The sequence below is a fragment of the Prinia subflava genome, chromosome 22, assembly GCF_021018805.1.
Source record: "Prinia subflava isolate CZ2003 ecotype Zambia chromosome 22, Cam_Psub_1.2, whole genome shotgun sequence".
Classification (NCBI taxonomy): domain Eukaryota; kingdom Metazoa; phylum Chordata; class Aves; order Passeriformes; family Cisticolidae; genus Prinia; species Prinia subflava.
Window position 1 is genome coordinate 6,262,877 of NC_086268.1, and position 20,196 is coordinate 6,283,072.

At 53.0% G+C, this 20,196-nt stretch overlaps 1 protein-coding gene across 2 annotated transcripts in view; it reads right to left on the bottom strand.

Annotated features, from left to right (window-relative positions):
• Nucleotides 1-20,196, bottom strand: part of ETS1 (ETS proto-oncogene 1, transcription factor) — a 78,917-nt gene that overhangs the window by 52,374 nt on the left and 6,347 nt on the right. The window contains exons 2-3 of one of the 2 annotated variants that reach the window (XM_063417778.1): nt 17,993-18,075; nt 15,395-15,518 (exon numbers count right to left, since the gene is read on the bottom strand). In XM_063417778.1, coding sequence (XP_063273848.1) covers nt 15,395-15,518; nt 17,993-18,064 — 196 coding nt within the window. In that variant the 5' untranslated portion in view covers nt 18,065-18,075. Of the gene's footprint in view, nt 1-15,394; nt 15,522-17,992; nt 18,076-20,196 lie in introns of both variants that reach the window. The other variant, XM_063417776.1, reaches the window with a different exon arrangement.

Consider the following 20,196-nt stretch of genomic DNA (forward strand, 5'->3'; position numbering starts at 1 on the left):
TCACCAGTCTCTCCTCCCTGAACTGATCCCTGGTAGCCCTTGAAATTCCCTTCCCTGGGATACGCAGAGGCATTATGAAGGAGAGGCAAAGGAATCATTGCTCATAAATGGTCTCCTGACAGCCAGATTGTGAGCACTGGCACTTATCTGCCCCTTCCATCTTTCAAAAACCCATCACCATGAAAACAGCACCCACTGCTTCACCAAACACCGAGGGACAGCCACATTTCACTTTATCAAGGTCCAAGAGACACACAAGCATCTCCTGATGGAGCTCAGTCCAGCTCCAAGCTCTGGTATAGAATCCAGAGCCTGAGAAATGGCAGCCACCAGGAAAATCCTGCGCTCACAGCCAGTTGAAAGTGATCAGCCCAGGAAAATAAACCACAGGACTGCAGTGACCCCCAGGTTAACACCAGGGCCAGGACAGAGGGGTTAAAGTGATGGAAGTTTAATTCCTGGTCAATATTTCCACCGTTGTGCCGCCATCCCATTTTTACACTTTCTCCCCTCTCAAAGAGCTGGGAGTTCAGCAGTCCCAAAGGAAAAGCTCAGGGGTGGGGACTGTGATAGGGTCTCTCCAGAGAGGTTTGAGGGGAGAGCTCAGGAGATTTCGATCCCTGGCTCCACAGGGCCCTGGGAGGCACAACCAGCCAAGATCCAACAGTTTGGGACCCCTCCATCCCACACCACTGTCCGGCCAAGGCCGTGAGGTGGCAGGTGCACACAGTCTGTCTGGAGAGATAATTCCGGCACGATTTCCCCATGTACACCGTGCCCAGAGCACAGAAATTCCAGGATGAGACCACAGCCCTGGAGCCGCCCTCCTCGGAGAGGCGCTGCCAGCAGGGACGCTCCCGGCATCATCCTGGGCCCAGGGATCCGCCTGCAAACGCGTCTCGAAGAGCAAAAACCCTCTCCCGGCTCTGGAAACCTCCTCTCCCGCAATTGTCCGCGCTTGGCAACCTGGCCTGGCAGTGAATAAACGCCAGGGAAATATTCCTCCCTACACGTGTTTGGGTTTTTCGGGGTGGTTTTCTTGGCCGCCGCTGCTGGCTCTGCAACAATGCCCGGCTTGTTCGGCGGGGCAGGCTTGAATAGATCTGTCTAAAATTATAAGCGGGCAGCCCCTGGGCTCTGCGAGATCACAGAGCCCACGCTGGGGCTGAACAAAGCCCCCGCTATTTCCCGACAATTAGCCCGGCTAAAAGGACATCTATCTCCTGCCATCAGAGCCACCACGTGCCTCCCAGCCAGCCCATTGTGCAGCTAATTAAATAACACGCCTCTCTCCCCGGGAGCGTCTCCTGATTAGCTCGCCGAGGCCCTAAATCCTTGCGGGTGTGAATGGGAGCAGGCAGCTGCTGGGCAGGGAATTGCGGCTCCCGAGGGGACACGGTCACCCCGGGCAGCGGCTCCGCTCATTTCAGGGGTTAAAGGACCTTAAAAGCTCACCCAGTGCCACCCCTGCCGTGGGCAGGGACACCGAGTGACACCAGGGACGCCATCCCAAGGGGCTCCGAGCCCTGTCCTTGGACACTTCCAGGGATGGGGCAGCCACAGCTTCTTTGTGCCAGGGCTTCCCCACCCTCACAGGGATTAACTCCTTCCCAATATCCCATTAACCCCCCCTCTTCCAGTGTGAAGCCATTCCCCTATCCCATTGTCAGGAAGCTGCTAGAGATCCTGGGATCCACGGGGGTTCAGCTCACTCTGCTTCCCTGTCCACCTCCCTGCAGCAAAAGCCGTGAAAACAGATGATTTATTTATTGTTTTTCGTGCTTTGCTAGTGGCTGGAGGAAAAAATCAGTTGCAAATATTTTTTTCTAAGTATGTTCCTGGCTGATACAAACGAGTTTGTTGTAGGGTTTTTTTTTCCTTTTCCCACACTGCTCGTTGGGTTAAAGCAGTGGGAAGAAAATAAACAAGGAAAATGTTGTGTCATTCAACCAGAGCGAAAACTTTCTATTTTTGCACTTTTAATATGGGAAGGAATTGCAAAATGGAAAGAAAAAAAAAAAAAAAAAAGGCCTATTAAACGTAATTTGTTAACAAGCTCTTTTCACCCAGTTAGTTCACCTCTTCGAGGAGGATCCTGTGGGAGGGGAAGGTCTTGGATGAGGAGGAGGCCAAAGGGAAGCTGAGAAGCTGATTTGTGTTCTGGGGCTTGAAGTTTCCCTCCAATCCGAAAAGGAGTTCTGGGAAGTGAAGAAAATCCACTGGGGTGATGCCTCAAACACCTCAGGGCTGCCTGAAGTGTCCTGGGCCCCCACAACCACCCCTGGGGGAGGTGGGCATGAACACCCAACCTGCACCAGCTCCAGCCAAAGGCCACGGCAGGATTTTGTCCCCATCCCAGCCCAGTTCCTCGGGCTGAGCTCCAGCACAACAGCCCAGAGGTCCTAAATCACTCCAGATGTTCAGCACCTTTCCTCACACGCTCCCCAGACCCGGAAGAAATTTGGTTTCCTTCTGTCAAGGCCACAGCCAGCAATAGTTGCAAATATCCCTTTTACCCCCTTTAAATCATCATTTCCCACCGCTGGCCAATTCAATCATCATTTTCACACTGGGAGAGCCTGGCTGGAGGGCTGGGAAGGTGGGGCAGGAGATTAATGAGCTGATTTCCCGTGGACCTGCAGCTCTGGGCTGCGAGCAGCTGGACCTGCTGCTGCAGACAGAGCTCCATCCACCCAGGGAAAACAGAAAATCCCATTCCTCATCCCCTGTGGAGCAAGGACACGGGAGGAGGTGGCAGAGCTTTGTTTCACTCTAATGGGAACCAAAGTTGGCTCCTGGTTTCCAAACCCACCCTGGGGAGCAGCTGCTGGTGGAGCTTGGGTGGGACAAAGCAGAGAAGCTTTAGGAATGCATCAGGGAATTATTAATCAGGGCATGTGCACACCCATAGGGTTTCATTGGAAAAGCACCCGGATCAACTCAATGCACATTGTTGTTGAAATCATCTTCGCCCTGCACTCAGGAAATGCAAAGGTTTTACACCAAATAATCAAATTTTACAGGGATGCATCCACAGGGCCAGGAAAAACATCATTAAAAGATGTTCCATGGCTCACACGAAGGCCCAGAAGGGGCTACACGAGAGTCCAGCTCCAAACACAGTTTAACACAACCCAGGAGCAGCCTCCTGAGCCCTCCAGCAGCCTTCAAAGCCCGCAGCCAGGTCTGAGAGCTCCATTCATCCCAAACTCCCAAATAAAGGGCAGGAGCCAAGAAAAAGCTGCCTCCCCTCACCCAGCCAGTGCCCTCGATCCCCAAGCTCTGGGAATGGCTCCACAGCCACTTGATTAATAAGGGCCCAGGGGGAAAAAAACGTTTATATAACCTCATCTTCTCTAAACTTCCTAAGTGCCTCAGAAAGTGGCTGCCCTGGAAACCCAAACTGGAAACGAAAAATATTATCCTGCCATTTATAAACATCCCTGGTGCTAATGAAGTGAGGAGCAGCAGAAACGGCCAGGGAGGGTGAGGTGCTCTTGGCAGGCGTGGGAGAGCCCCAAAAACCCTGACTTCAGGTGGTTGTGGAGGGAAAAGTCCTTCCTTCATGATCCAGTGCCACTGGAGTGTGAGACCCCGGGGCAGGGATTTGGGAAGAGGGATGGTTGTGGAATTAGGGCTGTGCTAAACACAAGGGCTGGGAGCAAATGTGGGGGGAGAAGGGCAGGGTGCTCACAGCCAGGCAGGAGCAGGTGGGTGAAGCTCTAAAATCATTCCCTGAGCTCAGAGTGGGGCTGGGGTGAGGTAGCATGTCCTGCTCCTGGAAAGCAGGGAGGGAATTTCGGTGCTTGCTGCACTCCAGACTCCATGGGATGAACTGCCCAGGCCAGGCTGCTCGTGCAGGTCAGCAGAGCACGGCTGTTTACACCACTGAGCTCTGAATAAACACAGAGCAGCCCAAATTTAGCTCCTGGGTTCAACCACCCTGCTCCTCACAGCCCCTCAGCCACACATCCCAAGGAGAGAGCCAGGGCAGCAGAACACTCCAGCCCATTGCTCCATCTGCTCTCCCTGCTGGCATTTCCCACGGAGATTTGTTTTTGCTTCTGCACCAGAAAATGCTGAGGTTTGGCTGGAAATATTTGGATTTGGTTTTGACAAAATATTGATGATTTCCGCCCAAAAATCTGTCACTTTTGGCAGCAACAAGGAGAAAAGTGGAAAAAAAAAAAAAAGAGGTTTTTCCTCAAGATATGGGGACTGAGCTGACACCCAGCCTGGGACTCGACACAAGGGGAAGGCAAAGCAAAGCTACTGGGCTGCCTCGTTAGCCTGTCAGTCTGATTACTGCAGAGCAAGGAAAACTGCTCCTACTTCCATGGGGTGGCTGTTTGCCTGGATGGAAACACAGCCAGAGCTGCCTCTGCTCTCCTGGGGTCAGGCAGGGGCTGGATGCAGAGGAGGAGCAGGTCTGGTCCCCTCTGGGGATGTCTCAGACACCCCAAGGTTGCTCGTGGTGAGGAGCTGATCCAGGGCAGGAGGAGATGCCAGCTTTATTTCCATCACTGCCTTCCAGAATTAGTCCTGTCTCTGGAGCCTGGAAAACTGGGTTGAAATCTCCCAAGCGCAGACTCTTCTGCAAGATGCCTGGAACTGACCAAATTAGAATATTTCCGTGAACAGGCTCCCTTGTGGCATCTCTTCCCTTTTTTTCCTTTTCTACCTCGACACTGACATCAGTTTGACCAAGCAAGAGCCCCCTGGCCCCACTTGAACCTCAAATGTGGAGAGTGAATCACACAGACTTGGGAGAAAGGCATTCCTGACTCCTGAAAAAGAACTGCTGCTGAGTTAAGGAGAAGGACATTGGGCAGGATCTCCTTAGAAATCAAATCTCTCCTTTGGTGGAACAGTTTATTTTCTCCATTTTTGCTAAATACTAAACCCTGGCACAACTTGAGGCTGTTTTTTCTTGTCCAGTCCCTCGTTACCCCTGAGAAAAGATCAACCCCCACTGGGCTTCACCCTGCTGACAGGGATTTGTGAGGATCCCGGCTTTGCAGCCCAACCTGCCCTGGCAGCATCACAGGGGAAGGAGAAACAGCGAAAGAGGAGCCCTGTCTCTAAGAGGGGAGCAGAGGTCTCCAAAGGCAGCTCCCAGAGATTGGAGAAGCTCCTTTCATGAGCCTAAAGCTGGAAATGAGCCCATGTGCCAAGTCCACCCTCCATCCCAAGCTGTTCCCACACCTCACTGAAGCCGTTTGGGAAGCAGGCAGGAGTGTCCCACGGCTGTTCCCCAGAGGAGCCAACACAGGCAGGATCCTCATCCCTGCCTGCTTCCACAGGCCCATCTCTCCCCAGGATCAGCTGCACAGAGAGAAACCGTGCTCCAGCTCTGCCCACACAGCCAGCAACTGACCCACTGCAGCTTTTCCAAAGCCCACTGATCCCAAAGCCCGTGGGGGAAGGTCCATCCGGAGGGCTGGGGAACTGCAGCACGTGCTGGGGAGACTGCAGCAGCTCCAGGGCCGGCCATGCAGGCAGCCAAGGATCACTTCAGACGTCTCTTTTTGTGTGTAATCCAAAGCACTTGCATAGCCCCACTCCCCAGGGACCCTCAGCCACTCTCCTGACCTCACTGAATTAAGTATGGCAATAAAATGTGCACTGAATTAATCATCTGCATCTCCAACGTGAGAAACTGCTGTGCAGAGGCTCACAGGAGCGGCTGCAGGGATTTAGGGACCTCACTCCAGTGGAAGGCAGTGGGGTTTGGATGCCTAAAGACTTTCTGGTAAGAGCTATAGCCAAGGGCTTCCAAACCCCAGCTGTAGGACTCAGCCTGGTCTCCTAGATCTCATCCCTGAGAGCCCTTCTCCCATAAAAAGCCAGGCTGGACAGGACTTGGAGCAGCCTGGTCCAGTGGAAGGTGTCCCTGAGGAGGGAACAAGAGGAGCTTTAAGGTCCCCCAGCCCAAACCATTCTGATTCCATGACCATGGGTGCTGGGAAGAGTCACCAGCACCGTGTGAATGAACCCCTGACCCTCTGGGAAGAGGAGGTTGCACTGCAGGGTCCTTGGAGACCAACAGCTGATTGCTGCCAAGCTGGGATGAGGAGGGATCTGGGGGAGCAGAAAGAGATCAGGGACCCCGCATTGTCCCCAGAGGCTCCAGGTAAGGTGAGAAACATCACAGGCACAAAGCAGGCTCTGGAAAACAGGGTGCAGAGAGCTCCTTTGGAAAGCTCAGCCCTGGCTCTGCTTGGAAAAGGAGGAATCATCTCCATTCCCAGTTGACAGCAGGGGCAGCTCGGGCTGGTTTCCATCTCATTTTAGAAGGAGAGCAGAGAGATGTAATCCCTTGCAGGGCTTTCAGGGAATATCCCTCCCAATGCCGTCCTTATTTCTCTGAGCCTGGCACCTCTTCCTGCTCTTCCCCTCTACAGCCTGGACAAGCTCCCAGAGCTGTGCTGGGGCACAGGGCAGTCCCATCCTCCTGGAAGTGTCTCTGTGTTGGAAATAACAATTAAAAGAACCGACAGACCATCCTAATTGCCCCCCTCCTCCCGCAAACGTCTGACAGCAGTTTCTCAGGCTGCAGTGATGCAAATAGCTCAGATAAGGCTCAGATAAAGTATCTGTGCTCTCAGGGCTTATCTGAGCTGAACACCAGCTCCAAAACTCCTGAAATTTGCCCTGTGGGACTGTCTCTGGAGCTTGATTTCCATCTGAAGCCCCGACTTCCAGAGGCTACAGAAACAGCTCCTGTTCAAATGCATTCTTGAGATAGCAGGGTGGGACCCGGCAGGTCTGCAGCCCCCCTCTCCGGCTATCTGGGATCTGCCTCCTGGTGGGAATGTTGCAAGAGCGGGCTGATGGCTCAAGGAACCGGTGACTGCTCCTTTCACCAGCCCTGCTGCGAGGGAAAACCTCTGGCTCTGATGGAAAGATCACTTTCCCTTGCCTCGAGTTTGTTCCGTGCTGGTTTTTGCTTTCAGGCTCTGCTCAGTGATTCCAGGCAGAATGAAGGCTCGTGGGACACCCCAGAGTGCTGGGAATTCCCCCAGGGACCGTGGGCATCAGGATAAGATCTGGGGTTCCTGGGTGCAAAGTCTGCCCGGGCTCTCTGACAATCCTGGCAGGGTGCAAAGGGAGCCAGCAGTGCCTGGGTCTGAGGGAGCAGACCCAGCTCCCAGCAACAGCCAGATCTGATATTCACTTATAAACCTTCCTGCTTGGAGATCTAGTCTTTCCAAAAACACGCAGAGCTGCAAAAGGTGAGACCTGGGAGTGACACCCATTCCTAGTGCACAGCTCAGGTGGGAAAGGAGCTGCAAGGTCCAAGGCCAGGCTCTGAGAAGGATAATTGGGATCTCTTTGTAAGCTACCACAAAGGCCTGGGCTCACACCTGGGCTAAGACCATTTCTTGTCCTCTGGGAGCACCAAGGATCTCCCATCTCCTGGCCAGAGCCCACATTCCATGTGCTCTACAGACACTGTAGTGAGAGAGAGCAGGAAGGATCCCTTCCTGGAGGGTTTGCAACCAAAGAATCTACGATCTAATCATTTATACACCTCATGCAAATCTGGCAAGGACAGGAAAATTAGCTTTCTGAAAACCTTTCAAAGCTCTGCAGAAATTGCCCAAATCCCGCTGATCCAAGCAGAGAGAGATTTCCTCTCTGCAGAGGTTTGCAGCCAGCAGGCAGAGTTCTCAGGCAAGAATAACGATGAAATTCTATAGGATGGCTCATAAACCAGAGAAAAAAATTCACTTCCTACTAAAAATTCCCAACGGCTCGTTCCCAAAGGGCCACAGGGCTGCTGTGGAGTGCTGGCTCCCCTTCCACCCCACGCCTCACCCTGGCCAGAAAACTGGGATTGAGGGAAAGCGTGGGCAGGTCTGGGCTCCCAGGGCTCTGCAGCTCTGGCAGCACCAGGGTGAACCATGAGGCACCAAAACTCAGGGATTGAGGGAAAACCTGCAGGCAAGGTCCAGCTCACAGAGCTCCGTGGCACTGGCAGCCCCAGGGTGAACCACGAGCCCCAAAATCCCAGGGTTTGAGGGAAAACGAGTGGGCAGAGTTGGGCTCCCAGCACTGAGAACACCAGAGTGAACCACAAGGCACCAAATCCAAGGGATTGAGGGAAAATGCTCCATGGCACTGGCAGCCCCAGGGTTAACCACAGCAGCGCCCTGCGAGGCAGCGATTTCTGCTTTATTTCAGCAGGGGAAGTGTGTCCCGGCCTGATTAGCCCAATGGTTTCCTCTTTTCCCATAACCTCCAGACCCCCATGGCCTAAGTGTTTACTTTCTGAAATAAAAAATCTGCCAGTGTTTTTCTTTTTGCAGGGCATGTGTATTTTGGGAGGGCTCGGGGGGAGGGAAGCGGAGGGGGAGCTGAATGGGGCGGGAGGCTGGCGCACACCTCCCTCCCGCTCCCACCCCTCACCCCAGCTCCTTCCCAGCTGCAGCCTCGGAGCTGAGACTTCTGGCTTCGATGTGAGGGAGAGAGAGAGGGAGAAACGCATTAATGAGAGAGTTCAGGCTCTTGCTCCAGCAGCCATAAACACAAGGAACATCTGGAGGGGGAGAGAGGTGCTCCAAGCTGCCAGGAGCTGAAAGGATCAGGCTGTTCGCAGGGTCCCGGATTCCCCGCTCCCCACAGCCCCTCTGCCTGCCCTGCTGGGCTCTCCTGGCATCCCACCGTCCATCCAGGGGGAAAACACAACCAGAGAATCCTAAAGGTTGGAGAAACCCTCTAAGATCATCCAGTCCAAGCATTTCCCCGGCACTGCCGGGTCCACCACTAAACTGTGCCCCCCCAGTGCCACATTTACACATTTTTTGAACAGTTCAAGGGACAGGATTCCCCACTTCTCTGGGGAGCCTGTTCCAAATCTCTCTCCTCACTTCTGCTGCCCTCCCTGCTCCTCACCAGCCCAGCAGCCCCCCCTAAGTGCTGCTACAAGGGCTGGCCATGGGCAACCAAACCCTCTGGTCACAGTTCCGAGGAATTTTCCTGAGAAAGCTCAAACACCACATCCCCCTCTCCCCCCCCCAGATTTGCTTGGTGTGACCTGTCTGAAGTGTTTGGTGGTGCAGGACAGTTTCCTCCTCCGGAAAACCACACAGGTACATCCAGCTCACTCCATCCCTGTAGAGGGGTCAGTCCTGCTCCAAGAGCCCCCCAAAACGAGAGCTATCCTGCAGGCAGCCTCAAGGCATCACAGCAGCCCTGGGCTGGCTGTGCCTCAGTTCCCTTCCTCCTGGGCTCTACATCCCCTTATCCCTTCCTCAAGGCACACTGGAGCTCTTGGTGCTGCTGCTCATTTTTGCAGCTCCCAAACCTGAGTCTTGTGTCTTGCTGAGCTCCCACCCCCCTTTTATACCTGAGAACCCCAACACATCTCCAGGCTTCTCCCAAAACCCACGCACCAATGCTCCAGGGACCAACGCCCTGCTCTGAGCACGAGCCCTCATCCCCAGCTGACTCCAGTCTGGAGTGGGAAAAGAGCTCTGAGCTCATTCTCTGCTGAAGATTAAGGCCCAGGGAGCTCCCGGGGGTTTTGCCTTGGAGAGGTGACACAGGGAATCTTCCAGAGTCAGGCAGGAAACAAATGGAAAAGTGAGAGCCTGGATTTCTGTCCCTCTATTGTCTCAGTGCAAATAATCCTCTCTGAGTGCTGAGCTGCAGCAGGTCCTGAGTGCCATGGGGACACCTCTGTGTGTTTTCCTCACCTGGGAAACAACAGCATCCACAGGGAGCAGGCACTCTGCTGCCACTGACCTGAGAGCAAAGCAGGGTCTGCTCATCCTCCCCAGCACATTCAAACACACCTCGGGCATCCCACAGCCCTGCAACTCATTCCCAAGGCACAGAGGGGTCTTCTCTCTCCACCAACAGACTGGGGAGTGCCCTTAACAGAGAAAATGATGTGTGTCCTTCACAGCCCAGACTGGGACTGTCCTAGCAGCTGGGACTGGCCTTTAACTGGAGCCAGTGGAATACCCAAAGATCCCCAAAGGAAAAGTAAGAGACCCCTTCCATTCCAGCCAGGCCCTAAACAGCTCCAGACCCAGAGAAGCTGTGTCACCTCAGCAGCCAGAGGGTGACAACAGAGCCCTGACCCCTCACTCAGCCTCTGCGCCAGGGAGAGCTGTGGATCAGGGAACGCTGCAGCAGGTTGGGAAGGGGCAGGGTTTTGGGTTTTGTGCAGGGCTTTCTCTGAGCCATGGGATGAATTCCCATCCAGTGCATCCCTCCCCGTGCAGGCTCACCCCGATTTTACCCCATCCTGCTTCCCTCCACCTTCCTGCACACTCTCCTTTGCCTGCTCCTGGTTTGTTAAGGAGGGTGAGGAGAGCCTGGCTGCTCCAGGGCTAAGCCTGGCTGGCCCAGGGCTAAGCCTGGCTGGCCCAGGGCTGATCCTGGCTGGCCCAGGGCTGATCCTGGCTGCTCCAGGGCTGAGCCTGGCTGGCCCAGGGCTGATCCTGGCTGGCGGAGGGCTGATCCTGGCTGGCCCAGGGCTGATCCTGGCTAGCCCAGGGCTGATCCTGGCTAGCCCAGGGCTGATCCTGGCTGGCCCAGGGCTAATCCTGGCTAGCCCAGGGCTGATCCTGGCTAGCCCAGGGGTGATCCTGACTGGCCCAGGGGTGATCCTGGCCGGCCCAGGGCTGATCCTGGCCCGCCCAGGGCTGATCCTGACCGTCCCAGGGCTGATCCTGGCCAGCCCAGGGCTGATCCTGGCCGGCCCAGGGCTGATCCTGGCTGTCCTGCAGGCAGCAGCAGCAGCTGTGCGTGCCCTGTGAGAAGGCGCCCATTCATCTCAGCGAGAGCATGCGGGGGAGGCAGTGCAGCACAGGGGAGGGGGAAGTGTTGGAGGAGGCTGAGAAAAGGAAGGAGGCCACAGTTAAAAATAGGATAAAAGGACATGAAAAAAAAAAAAAGAGGCAGATTTAAAAAAAAAAAAAAAAAAAGAAAAAGAAAAAAGCTTAGCTTGGAAAATGCTCTGCAGCTGGAGAAGCCATCGGGCTGAGCCTGGTCAGCTTTACCTTCCCCCTTCTCCTCCTCCTCCTCCTCCCAAAGCCCCCTTCCTCTGAGCGTGGGCCTGGAAGACGGCCCAGAAACCGCTCACAGAAAACCTTTTCCTGCGGGGCTGTCCACAGGGAGAGGAGCAGGCAGAGGAGCAGGACATGTGGGGAAAAGCAGGGAGGATGGCCCCGGATGGGCTGGAAGGACGATGGCAGGGTGGGCAGGGTGGGCAGGGTGGGGACACTGGGCAGCGCCCACCCTGCTCTGGTGGGGGCAGAGCACACCGAGGTGTTTCTCCAGCTGTGAGGCCTTGGCTCTCATGGCCAAACCAGCTCAATGCCAGGGAAGCCCAGGCTGTGAGGACTTGAAGCCCATGGAACACCAGCTCTGCTTCTTGCTCTCTGGAAAATCCCTGGAATTGTTCAAGGCCAGCCTGGACATGGCTTAAAACTTGCTGTGGTGGAAGGTGTGCCGTGGCAGGGCGTTGGAATGAGATGGTCCATAAGGTTCCTTCCAACCCAAGCCATTCCAGGATTCTGTGATTCATTTCTCAGTGAAACCAGGAGCACTCCCCCAAACGCTCCAGAAATATCCAAAAGGCTGGGAATGCCTTCAGTCCAAGGATGCTAATTCAGCACAACAGTTGTAGAAACTTCTTCCGCTGAGCTCGGAGTTGTTCCATCCCTCATTTGCCATTAACAACAAGTTTATCTCCCCTATCAGTAAGGAAAACAAACCCACTCTGAGAGGAAGGGGCTGTTAAAGTGGCCTTGGCTCCTAAAGGCAGCGCAGCCAGCACTGTGTCCGTGCTGAAATTGTAATGGAATCACAGAATCCCGGAGTGCTTTAGGAGGAAGGGGACCTTAAAGACCTTCCTCATTCCAAGCCTTGCACCACGGGCAGGATGCCATCCCCTAGATCAGGTTGCTCAGAGCCCACAATAATTTGGTAATCCCACTAGCAAATCATTTCTTCCACTGCAGCTTTACACCTAGCCTTGTATAATCCAAAAATATTCCCAGGGAGGAATATTAGGATCCTATTTCCTTATGAATCCACCATAAGGTGCTAAGTGTGGCTTTCAGCAACACTTTGGGCAGGCATGGGGCACCTGCAGTTGGGTGGCAGATGGAGCAGCCAAGGTGCCTTTACAGCCCTGGTGCCACCTGAGCAAGGAGCAGAGCTCCTGTCCACGGGCAGCCAGCAGCTCCCTCTGCATGGCCTCGTTCTGCCACCTCTGGGCCGGGCCCTTCCCTCGCTGTGGTGATCCCTGGGCACAGACATTCCCAACACGTGCACCACACATCGTCGTACCAGCGGACAAATCAAACTGACTCCAGTCCTTGTTCAAATGTTGGCCTTTCAAGCCAAAAAAACTCCACCTCTTCATGCTTTATCTATGAGCTAAATCCACATCAGGCTTTCCTTTATCCATATCACAGAATAATCTTATCGGCTTCAAGCACAGTGTAAATAAACTTGCCTAAGCTTCAAAGGCAAAGCATCTTCCCTAAACACAAGCAGACCTCAAACTCTTAGAAATGTTGTGGGTTTCTATTGCAGGAGGATATATTCACACTTGCATTTTCCTTGTTGACTTGTTTCTTTCACCAACATCAAGACCATGAAAACCAAAATAGCCTCTGGTGCAGCAGAAGAATAGATGACAAATGGTTTTCATGTGCAGCCGAGACACAAAGGAGAAATGAAAGGCTGTTCCTGGCCCCATATACAAATAAGAGTTTCCTCTCATTTAAAATTAGAAACTGCTCTAGACTGAAGAACCAGCAACATTAAAAAACAAATCAGAGAAAGAGCACCTTGCACTGCAACAGGAAGAACTGAAAAGCAATTTTTAGGTATTACAAGAGACCTAGGGCCTGTCCTGCTCATCCCAACTCACTAGAAGCTGGATCAAAACTGTGGAAGACAGTAACAGCTTGGATTTCTTTCCCTGGCTTCACTAATGTTTGAGGCAGGCTCCAGCCTCTGCAACAAGAAAGTTCACAGAGCCATCGTGGAGTAGGGAAGATCTGGGCTGCAAATATGTTGGTCCCTGGAGAGAGCACTTTCACAGAAAACAGGAGAGGGTTGGGGAAAAAAACCCTAAAAAAACTTTCCAGGCACAGACTTGCAAAATGTTTGAGCAAATCCAAATGCTGCCAGGGCAGATTTCATCAGAGCAGAGCTGACATCATGCTGAGAGGTCACTCACAGGAGTTGAGCAAATAGCTGGAATAAGGATGCCTGGAAAGAGCAGAGGGGCTTTGCTCCGGCCACAGGCACAGCTCTCTGTGTCCACCTCCTGCTCACACTCAAGCACTCACCAAAGGAGAAAGGGAAAAAATCTCAAATGCCTGAACCTTTGCCAAGGAGAGATTTCAAACTGCACATTTGACCGCAGCAGCCACTGGCTCTGCTGAGCTCCTCAGCTGCAGAAAGGCTCTGAACACCAGGGCTTGCCCTCCCCAGGGGCCAATGAGCGCCACTAACGAGCAGGAACCACTCACAGGAGAGCAGCACACGCCAGGGCAAAGCTTACACGGGGTTTAAGTGCTTCAGGACAGGCTTATGTGGGACTGAAGTGAAACATAAACTTCATCTTGGCCCTTGGCAAAGGTCACCGTGGTGCAACTTGAGCTCTTTCTCTTCGTTCTGTGGCCAGGCCATGCTGGGGGGTACCTGAGCCTTGGGCTGCTCCCTCCTCACATCTGCCCTGCCAGCTGCTCACACAGGAGCCCTGGAATCCCAGGATGCGCTGGCTTGGGACCCTAAAGTTCATCTCATTCCACCCCACCTTCCACATCACAAGAAACAGCCCAAGGTGCAAGCTCAGCATGAAAATTCATGTGTTGGGTCAAGAATCAGACACCGGTGCTCTTCTAACAACTTCCAAACTATAAAGGTGTAGGAGGAGACATCAGCTAGGCCTGGGCAGGGAAGACATTCCCTACATCCAGGCAGGGCAGACATTCCCTACAGCCAGGCAGGGAGTTGCTTTAGCTGATGGCCCAGCGTGGCCTCTCCTCTCCAGCTCTGGTGACCACTGACCTCCCAAGGAATCATAAAATCCCAGAAGAGGGTTAGAAGAGACCTTAAAGCCCATCCAGCACCACCCCCTGCCATGGGCAGTGACACCTTCCACTATCCCAGGCTGCTCCAAGTGTCCCAAACTTAGACCCTTCCAGGGCTGGGGCAGCCACAGCTGCCCTGGGCACCTTGTGTTATAAGAGACCCAAAATTACCACCAGAGTGGGATGGAAATTTGGGAATCCCTGTTGCCTTTCAAGCCTCTATGGATGCCGCTTTCCAAGGCCACTAACCAGGAGCCAGGACATCAGTGCTGCAAATGCCAGGAGAAATGCAGAGGATGCAACCAGCAGCTTGGCAGGTCCACCCTGCCCATGGATCCTCCCAGAGACCCTGCTGCTGCCCCTGCATGCAAGGGAGGTCCACACAGAACTTCAAAATTCCAAAAACCAGCAAAATCACCAGCTGACAGGGGAGAGGAGTTCTCCCACACCACGGCAGGGAGGAAGGAGGCTCCCACCCTCCAGCATCACTTCAGTAGGAGGACAACAGATGCAAAAACCCTCCATATAGAAGGGGTTTTTCTGTTTTATGGGCCAGTCTTCACTAATGGAGACCCTGGACACCATCAAGGCAGTACCAACCTTTGATGCTGTGTCTGAGGGAGGCACTGAGGGCAAAACCCGGGAAATGAAGGCAGGACTGGGGCAGAAAGCAACTCTGGAAGGACACGGTGGGACACAGCAAACAGAGCCTGCTGGGGATTCAGGATTTTTCCAGCTGAGGCTGCTCCAAGCCCCCAGCACAGGGAAGGTGCCACCCCAGTGTCGTACCCGTGCCACCCCCATGTCACACCGTGCCACCCCATGCCCTACCCATACCACCCCTGTGTCACACCTTGCCACCCCCACATCACTGCAAGTCACTCCCGTGTCCCACCATGTCACCCCGTGCCCTACCCATGCCACTCTATGCCCTACCAGTGCCATCCCTGTGTCACACTGTGCCACCTCCATGTCCTGCCGTGCCACCTCCTGCCCACCTGTGCCACTCCCATGTCACACCATGCCACCCCCGTGTCACACTGTGCCACCCTGTATCACATCATGCCACCTCCATGTCCTGCCATGCCACCCTCATGTCACACCGTGCCACCCCTGTGTCACATCGTGCCACTCCCGTGTCACACTGTGCCATCCTCTCGTCCTACCTGTGCCACCCCGTGTCCTACCCATGCCACTCCTGTGTCACACTGTGCCACCCCCATGTCCCCCCGTGCCCCCCGTGCCCCCGTGTCCCCCGTGCCCCCGTGCCCCCGTCCCCCCGTGCCCCCATGTCCCCTCGTGCCCCCCGTGCCCCCGTGCCCTACCGGTGCCGCAGTGCTCCAGCCCGGTGGGCACCTCCTGCGTGGCGGGCTCGTCCCAGGGCGGGCAGCACGAGGCCTGGCAGCCACACGTCACCCAGGGGTCCTGGCAGGGCGCGGGCGCCCCGTGCTTCTGGAAGGAGAGAGGGGTGTCAGGGGAGCGGGACCCCGAAATGCGCACGGGCAGGGGGCACCCCCGGAGTCGGGCAGAGAGTCCTGCCCTGGCAGGGGGCTGGCATGGGGCTGAAAAGGACCTTTCTAAAACCGAAATGAGGGGAAGGGTGAAGGGCAGAGGGAGGCTGGGCTGGGCAGGGGCTCAGCCCGAGGGCTCTGCCATGGGGACACCCTCGGTGCCAGGGGTTTGCTCCACTCCCCAGAACTGGGAATGCCATTTGTAGGCATCAGAAGGCCCCAAAACCCCCCAGAATGTCAGGGGGTCACCAGAGGGTGCAGAACCACAGCCCTGCCCAGGCACTGCCGGGGAGCCTGGTCACTGCCATATTTATGTTCCTCTTCCTATTTATAGGGATATTATTCGGGATTATTTTATTTATATTTGGGTTATTTATACTTACATTGGTTTTATTGCTGTGTCCACAGACATGTTTATACATGTGGCATGCACACATGGGTATATGAAATGTACAGATGCAATATAATGTATAAATATAATGTATTGTTACCCAAACATTACATAATATACTGTATTATTATGTGTTAACACATAATACATTATGGATGTACTGATTATATGTGTGATGTAAGCATTTATACACCCACACCTATGTAATCCTTGTTTATAACTCAGTATAAATTACACATTTATTTTTATTGTATATGAAGCCAAATTTATACTTTATAAAGAAAATATATCTATTAGACATAGATGTAGAGGTATTTAGAAACATGGATTTGTTTAGATTGGGAACAAAGCTTTAATAAATGGTCCCAGGATACAATTTTCATTTTCTTTTGTACACAACTATTTTATATACATATATATTTATGTATATGTATGTATATAGTGTGTGTATATATATGTAAATATAATAAGGTAATAAATAAACATGTAATAAATTACACCTTTTTAAAATTGTATATGAAGCTAAATTTATACTTTATAAAGAAAATAAATTTCATAGATATAGAGGTATTTAGAAACAGATTTGTTTAGATTGGGAACAAAGCTTTAACAAATGGTCCCAGGATACAATTTTCATTTTATTTTGTACACACCTATTTTATACATATGTATTTATGTATATAGTGTGTGTATATATATGTACACATCATATTTATTATGTGCATCTGTGTGTATCCATTATTTATATATGTACCATGGACACACAAATACCATACAATAAATGCATTGCATTTTTTTGTCTCCCTAGAAGAGGACAATACCATGCACATTCCTATAAATAAATGCAGGATGTTTGAATTTTTTATCATTGTTACCATTTCCCTGCGGGGGAATGGATTTCCTTGATGGCAAATCAATATTGAAAAGCCAAATGCTTGCTCAGAACCATTTAAAGGAAAGCTGTGGAGCTGCCTCAGGAATATTTCATGGCTCAGGGTGGGCTTTTCTTCCCGATTTGGGGAAAATGTTGGGTTTTAGCACAAGTTCTGTGCAGCCTGAGGTGTCAGCCCAGAGCTTATCTGACCTCTAACGCTCAGCAGTTCTTGGGACAAATGGTTAAAAATGTAATTTTTTTTTAAATGAGGTCTGATTTCTGTGAATATAGGTCTGATTTATTTAAATATGGATCAGATTTCCCTAAATATGGATCTGATTTTCCTAAAAAAGTCTCAAATCCCTGCCCAACCTGTCCCAAGATCACACTCCAGCCTTTACTACACACAGCCACCCATCAGCTGCAAACAGAACAGAGCTGGTTCGGGAGAGGAGCACCAGAGGGGTCCCAAAAATCCAGAAAACCACGGGAACCTTTCCCAAACGCTGCCCTGCTCCGTGCTGATCCCACCGACCTCAGGGGAATGTCGGCAGGGGGAGCAGGCAGCAGACAATCCTGCCAATCCTGCCAATCCTGCCAGTCCTGCCAATCCTGACAATCCTGACAATCCTGACAATCCTGACAATCCTGACAATCCTGACATGGGCGCAGGAAATCCGATGCACGATCCCATTCCTGCAGGCTCAGCAGGGCCAGGGAGGCTTTGGGTAAACGCTTGGAATTCAGGACTGCCCTGAACTGCCTAAAACCTTGGATGCTCAGGAGATGGCACCAGGCTGGGTCAGGGCTGGAGAAATCACAGCAACCTGAGAGAAACTGCTGGGGTAGGAAACCGGCCCCAGTTCCTGTCTTTTATAGAGTCATGGAAAGATTTGGATTGGAAGGGATCCTAAAGACTCACTTCAACCCCTGCCATGGCAGGGACACCTTCCACTGTCCCAGGCTGCTCCAAGCCCTGTCCAGCCTGGCCTTGGGCACTGCCAGGGATCCAGGGGCAGCCCCAGCTCTGGGCACCCTGTGCCAGGGCCTGCCCATCCTCCCAGGGGTAAATTTCTTACTCAAATCTAATTTATGCTCACCCTGATTCAGTGCAAGGCCATTTCCCCTTGTCCTGTCCATTCCTTACCATAATTCCAGGCCGAGCCAAAGGATAGGGAGCTGCATTGCCAATGGTCGTGTCCATGTAATAACTCATCATCGTGGAGGTGCCTGCAGGGATGGAGATGAGCATTAGATTCCATGCCACAAAAACTGACAGCACCAGCTAAATCCATGCTTTCCACAGCTGTATAAAGCTTGGAGCAGGCTGTCACCTTAAGGAGTTTGGGTTGGAGAAGTTAAAAGGAAAAATATCTTGATTTAATAGGAAATATTGTGATTAGAGGGGTTGTGTCAACAATGCAGCACCCAGATGCAGGAGTGTAACCAGGAGAGAGCCTGACAATGGGGAATGAATTATCACCTGCAGGCTGAGAGAGCTGCTCTGATGGAAGATGAGATCATATTTCCTCTGCTGGAGAATAGGTGGGAAATTGTTGCCAATTTTTTTTTTCTTTTGAGAGAGGAAAAAAAAAAAAAAAGAAAAAACCCCAACAATGCAGTTTGTTGAGATCAACACCTTTCCTGTGAAAGCTTTGTCAGGCCCAGTCTGTCTCACAAAGAACTTTGCTGTTTTCAGGACATATCCTCTGTTTCTGTACGTGAGTTTGGGTTTCCCTTGCTGAATCGCTGCCTTGCAGTCCCACATGGCGTTCCTCACGTGGGATTCACTGCCCTGAGCAAGCCCTCGTGGCAGAGCTGCTCGTTAGCTGAGTTTTAATCATCAATGAGCCGTTTGTGTGGCTGAGGGGGGAGCTGCAGCGGGGCTCTGTTCTCAGAGGTGTGGGTGTTCCTCCCCATCTCCCTGCAATGCCAGTGGAGAGAGCAGGGCCAAGGCTCTGTGCTCTGGGGATGGGACTTCAGGGTGCTGGGGGAAGGAGGGAAGGGGAACAGCCTGGGCTTGGGCAGGATGGGACCTGAAGCCAAGGGAATCCTGCTCCCAGCCTGGGGCTGCAGAGGAGCTGCTCTAACCTCCCTGGGGGCACAGCTGGAGCTGCTGGGGAGCACCTCTGCATTCCTGCACAGCGCTGGGCTCTGACCACTGCAGCTGCCAACACCTGGCTGAGGTATCTTAAAACAAAATCCCAGAGCCATCCAACCCAACCCCTAATCTGCCCCAGCACTATCCCAAGTGCCACTGCACGCATTTTTGAACACTGCAGGGAAGGTGACTGCACCATGCCCTGGGCAGTTGTGCCAGTGCTTGGCAAACTTTTGAGTGAAGAAATTTTCTTGATATCCAACCTAAACCTCCCCTGGTGCAACCTGAGGCTGTTTCCTTTACTCCTATCACTTGTTCCCTGGGAGAGCAGACTGAATTCCCCCTGGCTGCCCCCTGCTTACAGGGAGTTGTGCAGGGCCAGAGGGGCCCCCTGAGCCTCCTTTTCTCCAGGCTGAGCCCCTCTCCCATCTCCCTCATCAGACTCGAGCTCCAAATGTTTTGTGCTCAGCTCTTCTCAGCAGAACCAGCACAACCCTGTCTCCTCCAGCCTCCACTTCCACACTGGACTCTTGAACAGCTCCTGGAGGCCCTGGGATCCTCTCCCAGCCTTCCCTCTGCTCCTTCCCTGGGGGCTGTGCTGCTGCCGGGGCTCTCTGCAGTTCCCCACGCCCAGGGAAGGGCAGAGCTGCTTTGGCTCTGTCTCACTCAGCACCTCAGCAAACAGGGACCCCCAGAGCATCTCCCCCGTGCCCTGTGAGTAATGGCCCAACACAAAACACCTGCATGTGCACGGTATTAAATTATCATCATCATTTCCTGCTGCTTATTACTAACTCTGCCTCCAACACCAGCAGAGGTTTTTTTCAAACTTCTCTTTTTTAATTCACGAGACTGAAAACTACCCCTGTGTGGTGGAAGAGCAAGCAGCCCGTTTCTCTTTGTACCCAAAACCGCAGCGAGTGTGAGTTAGTGTGGCTGAGAAGCCTTAACTCACCCCAGCATCTGTGCACGCCCTGCCAGCCCACCCCAGTGAGGCGTTAAAACGCCTCGGCTTCAATCTCCCTGCAGCTGGGGCAGCTGCAGCTGCGTGAGGCAGGAGGTGCACGGAGCCCATTGCTGCACCCTGAGGGAGCACAGGAGGTTTGGGTTCAAAGGGACTTAAAGCTCATCCTATTCCACCCTGTGCCACGGGCTGGGACACCTTCCACAAGACCAGGCAGTGTGGGGCTGACAATGGTGTTAATTATGGGCTTCAGGCACTGCCAGGCTCTGTGTGAAACACAGGCCAG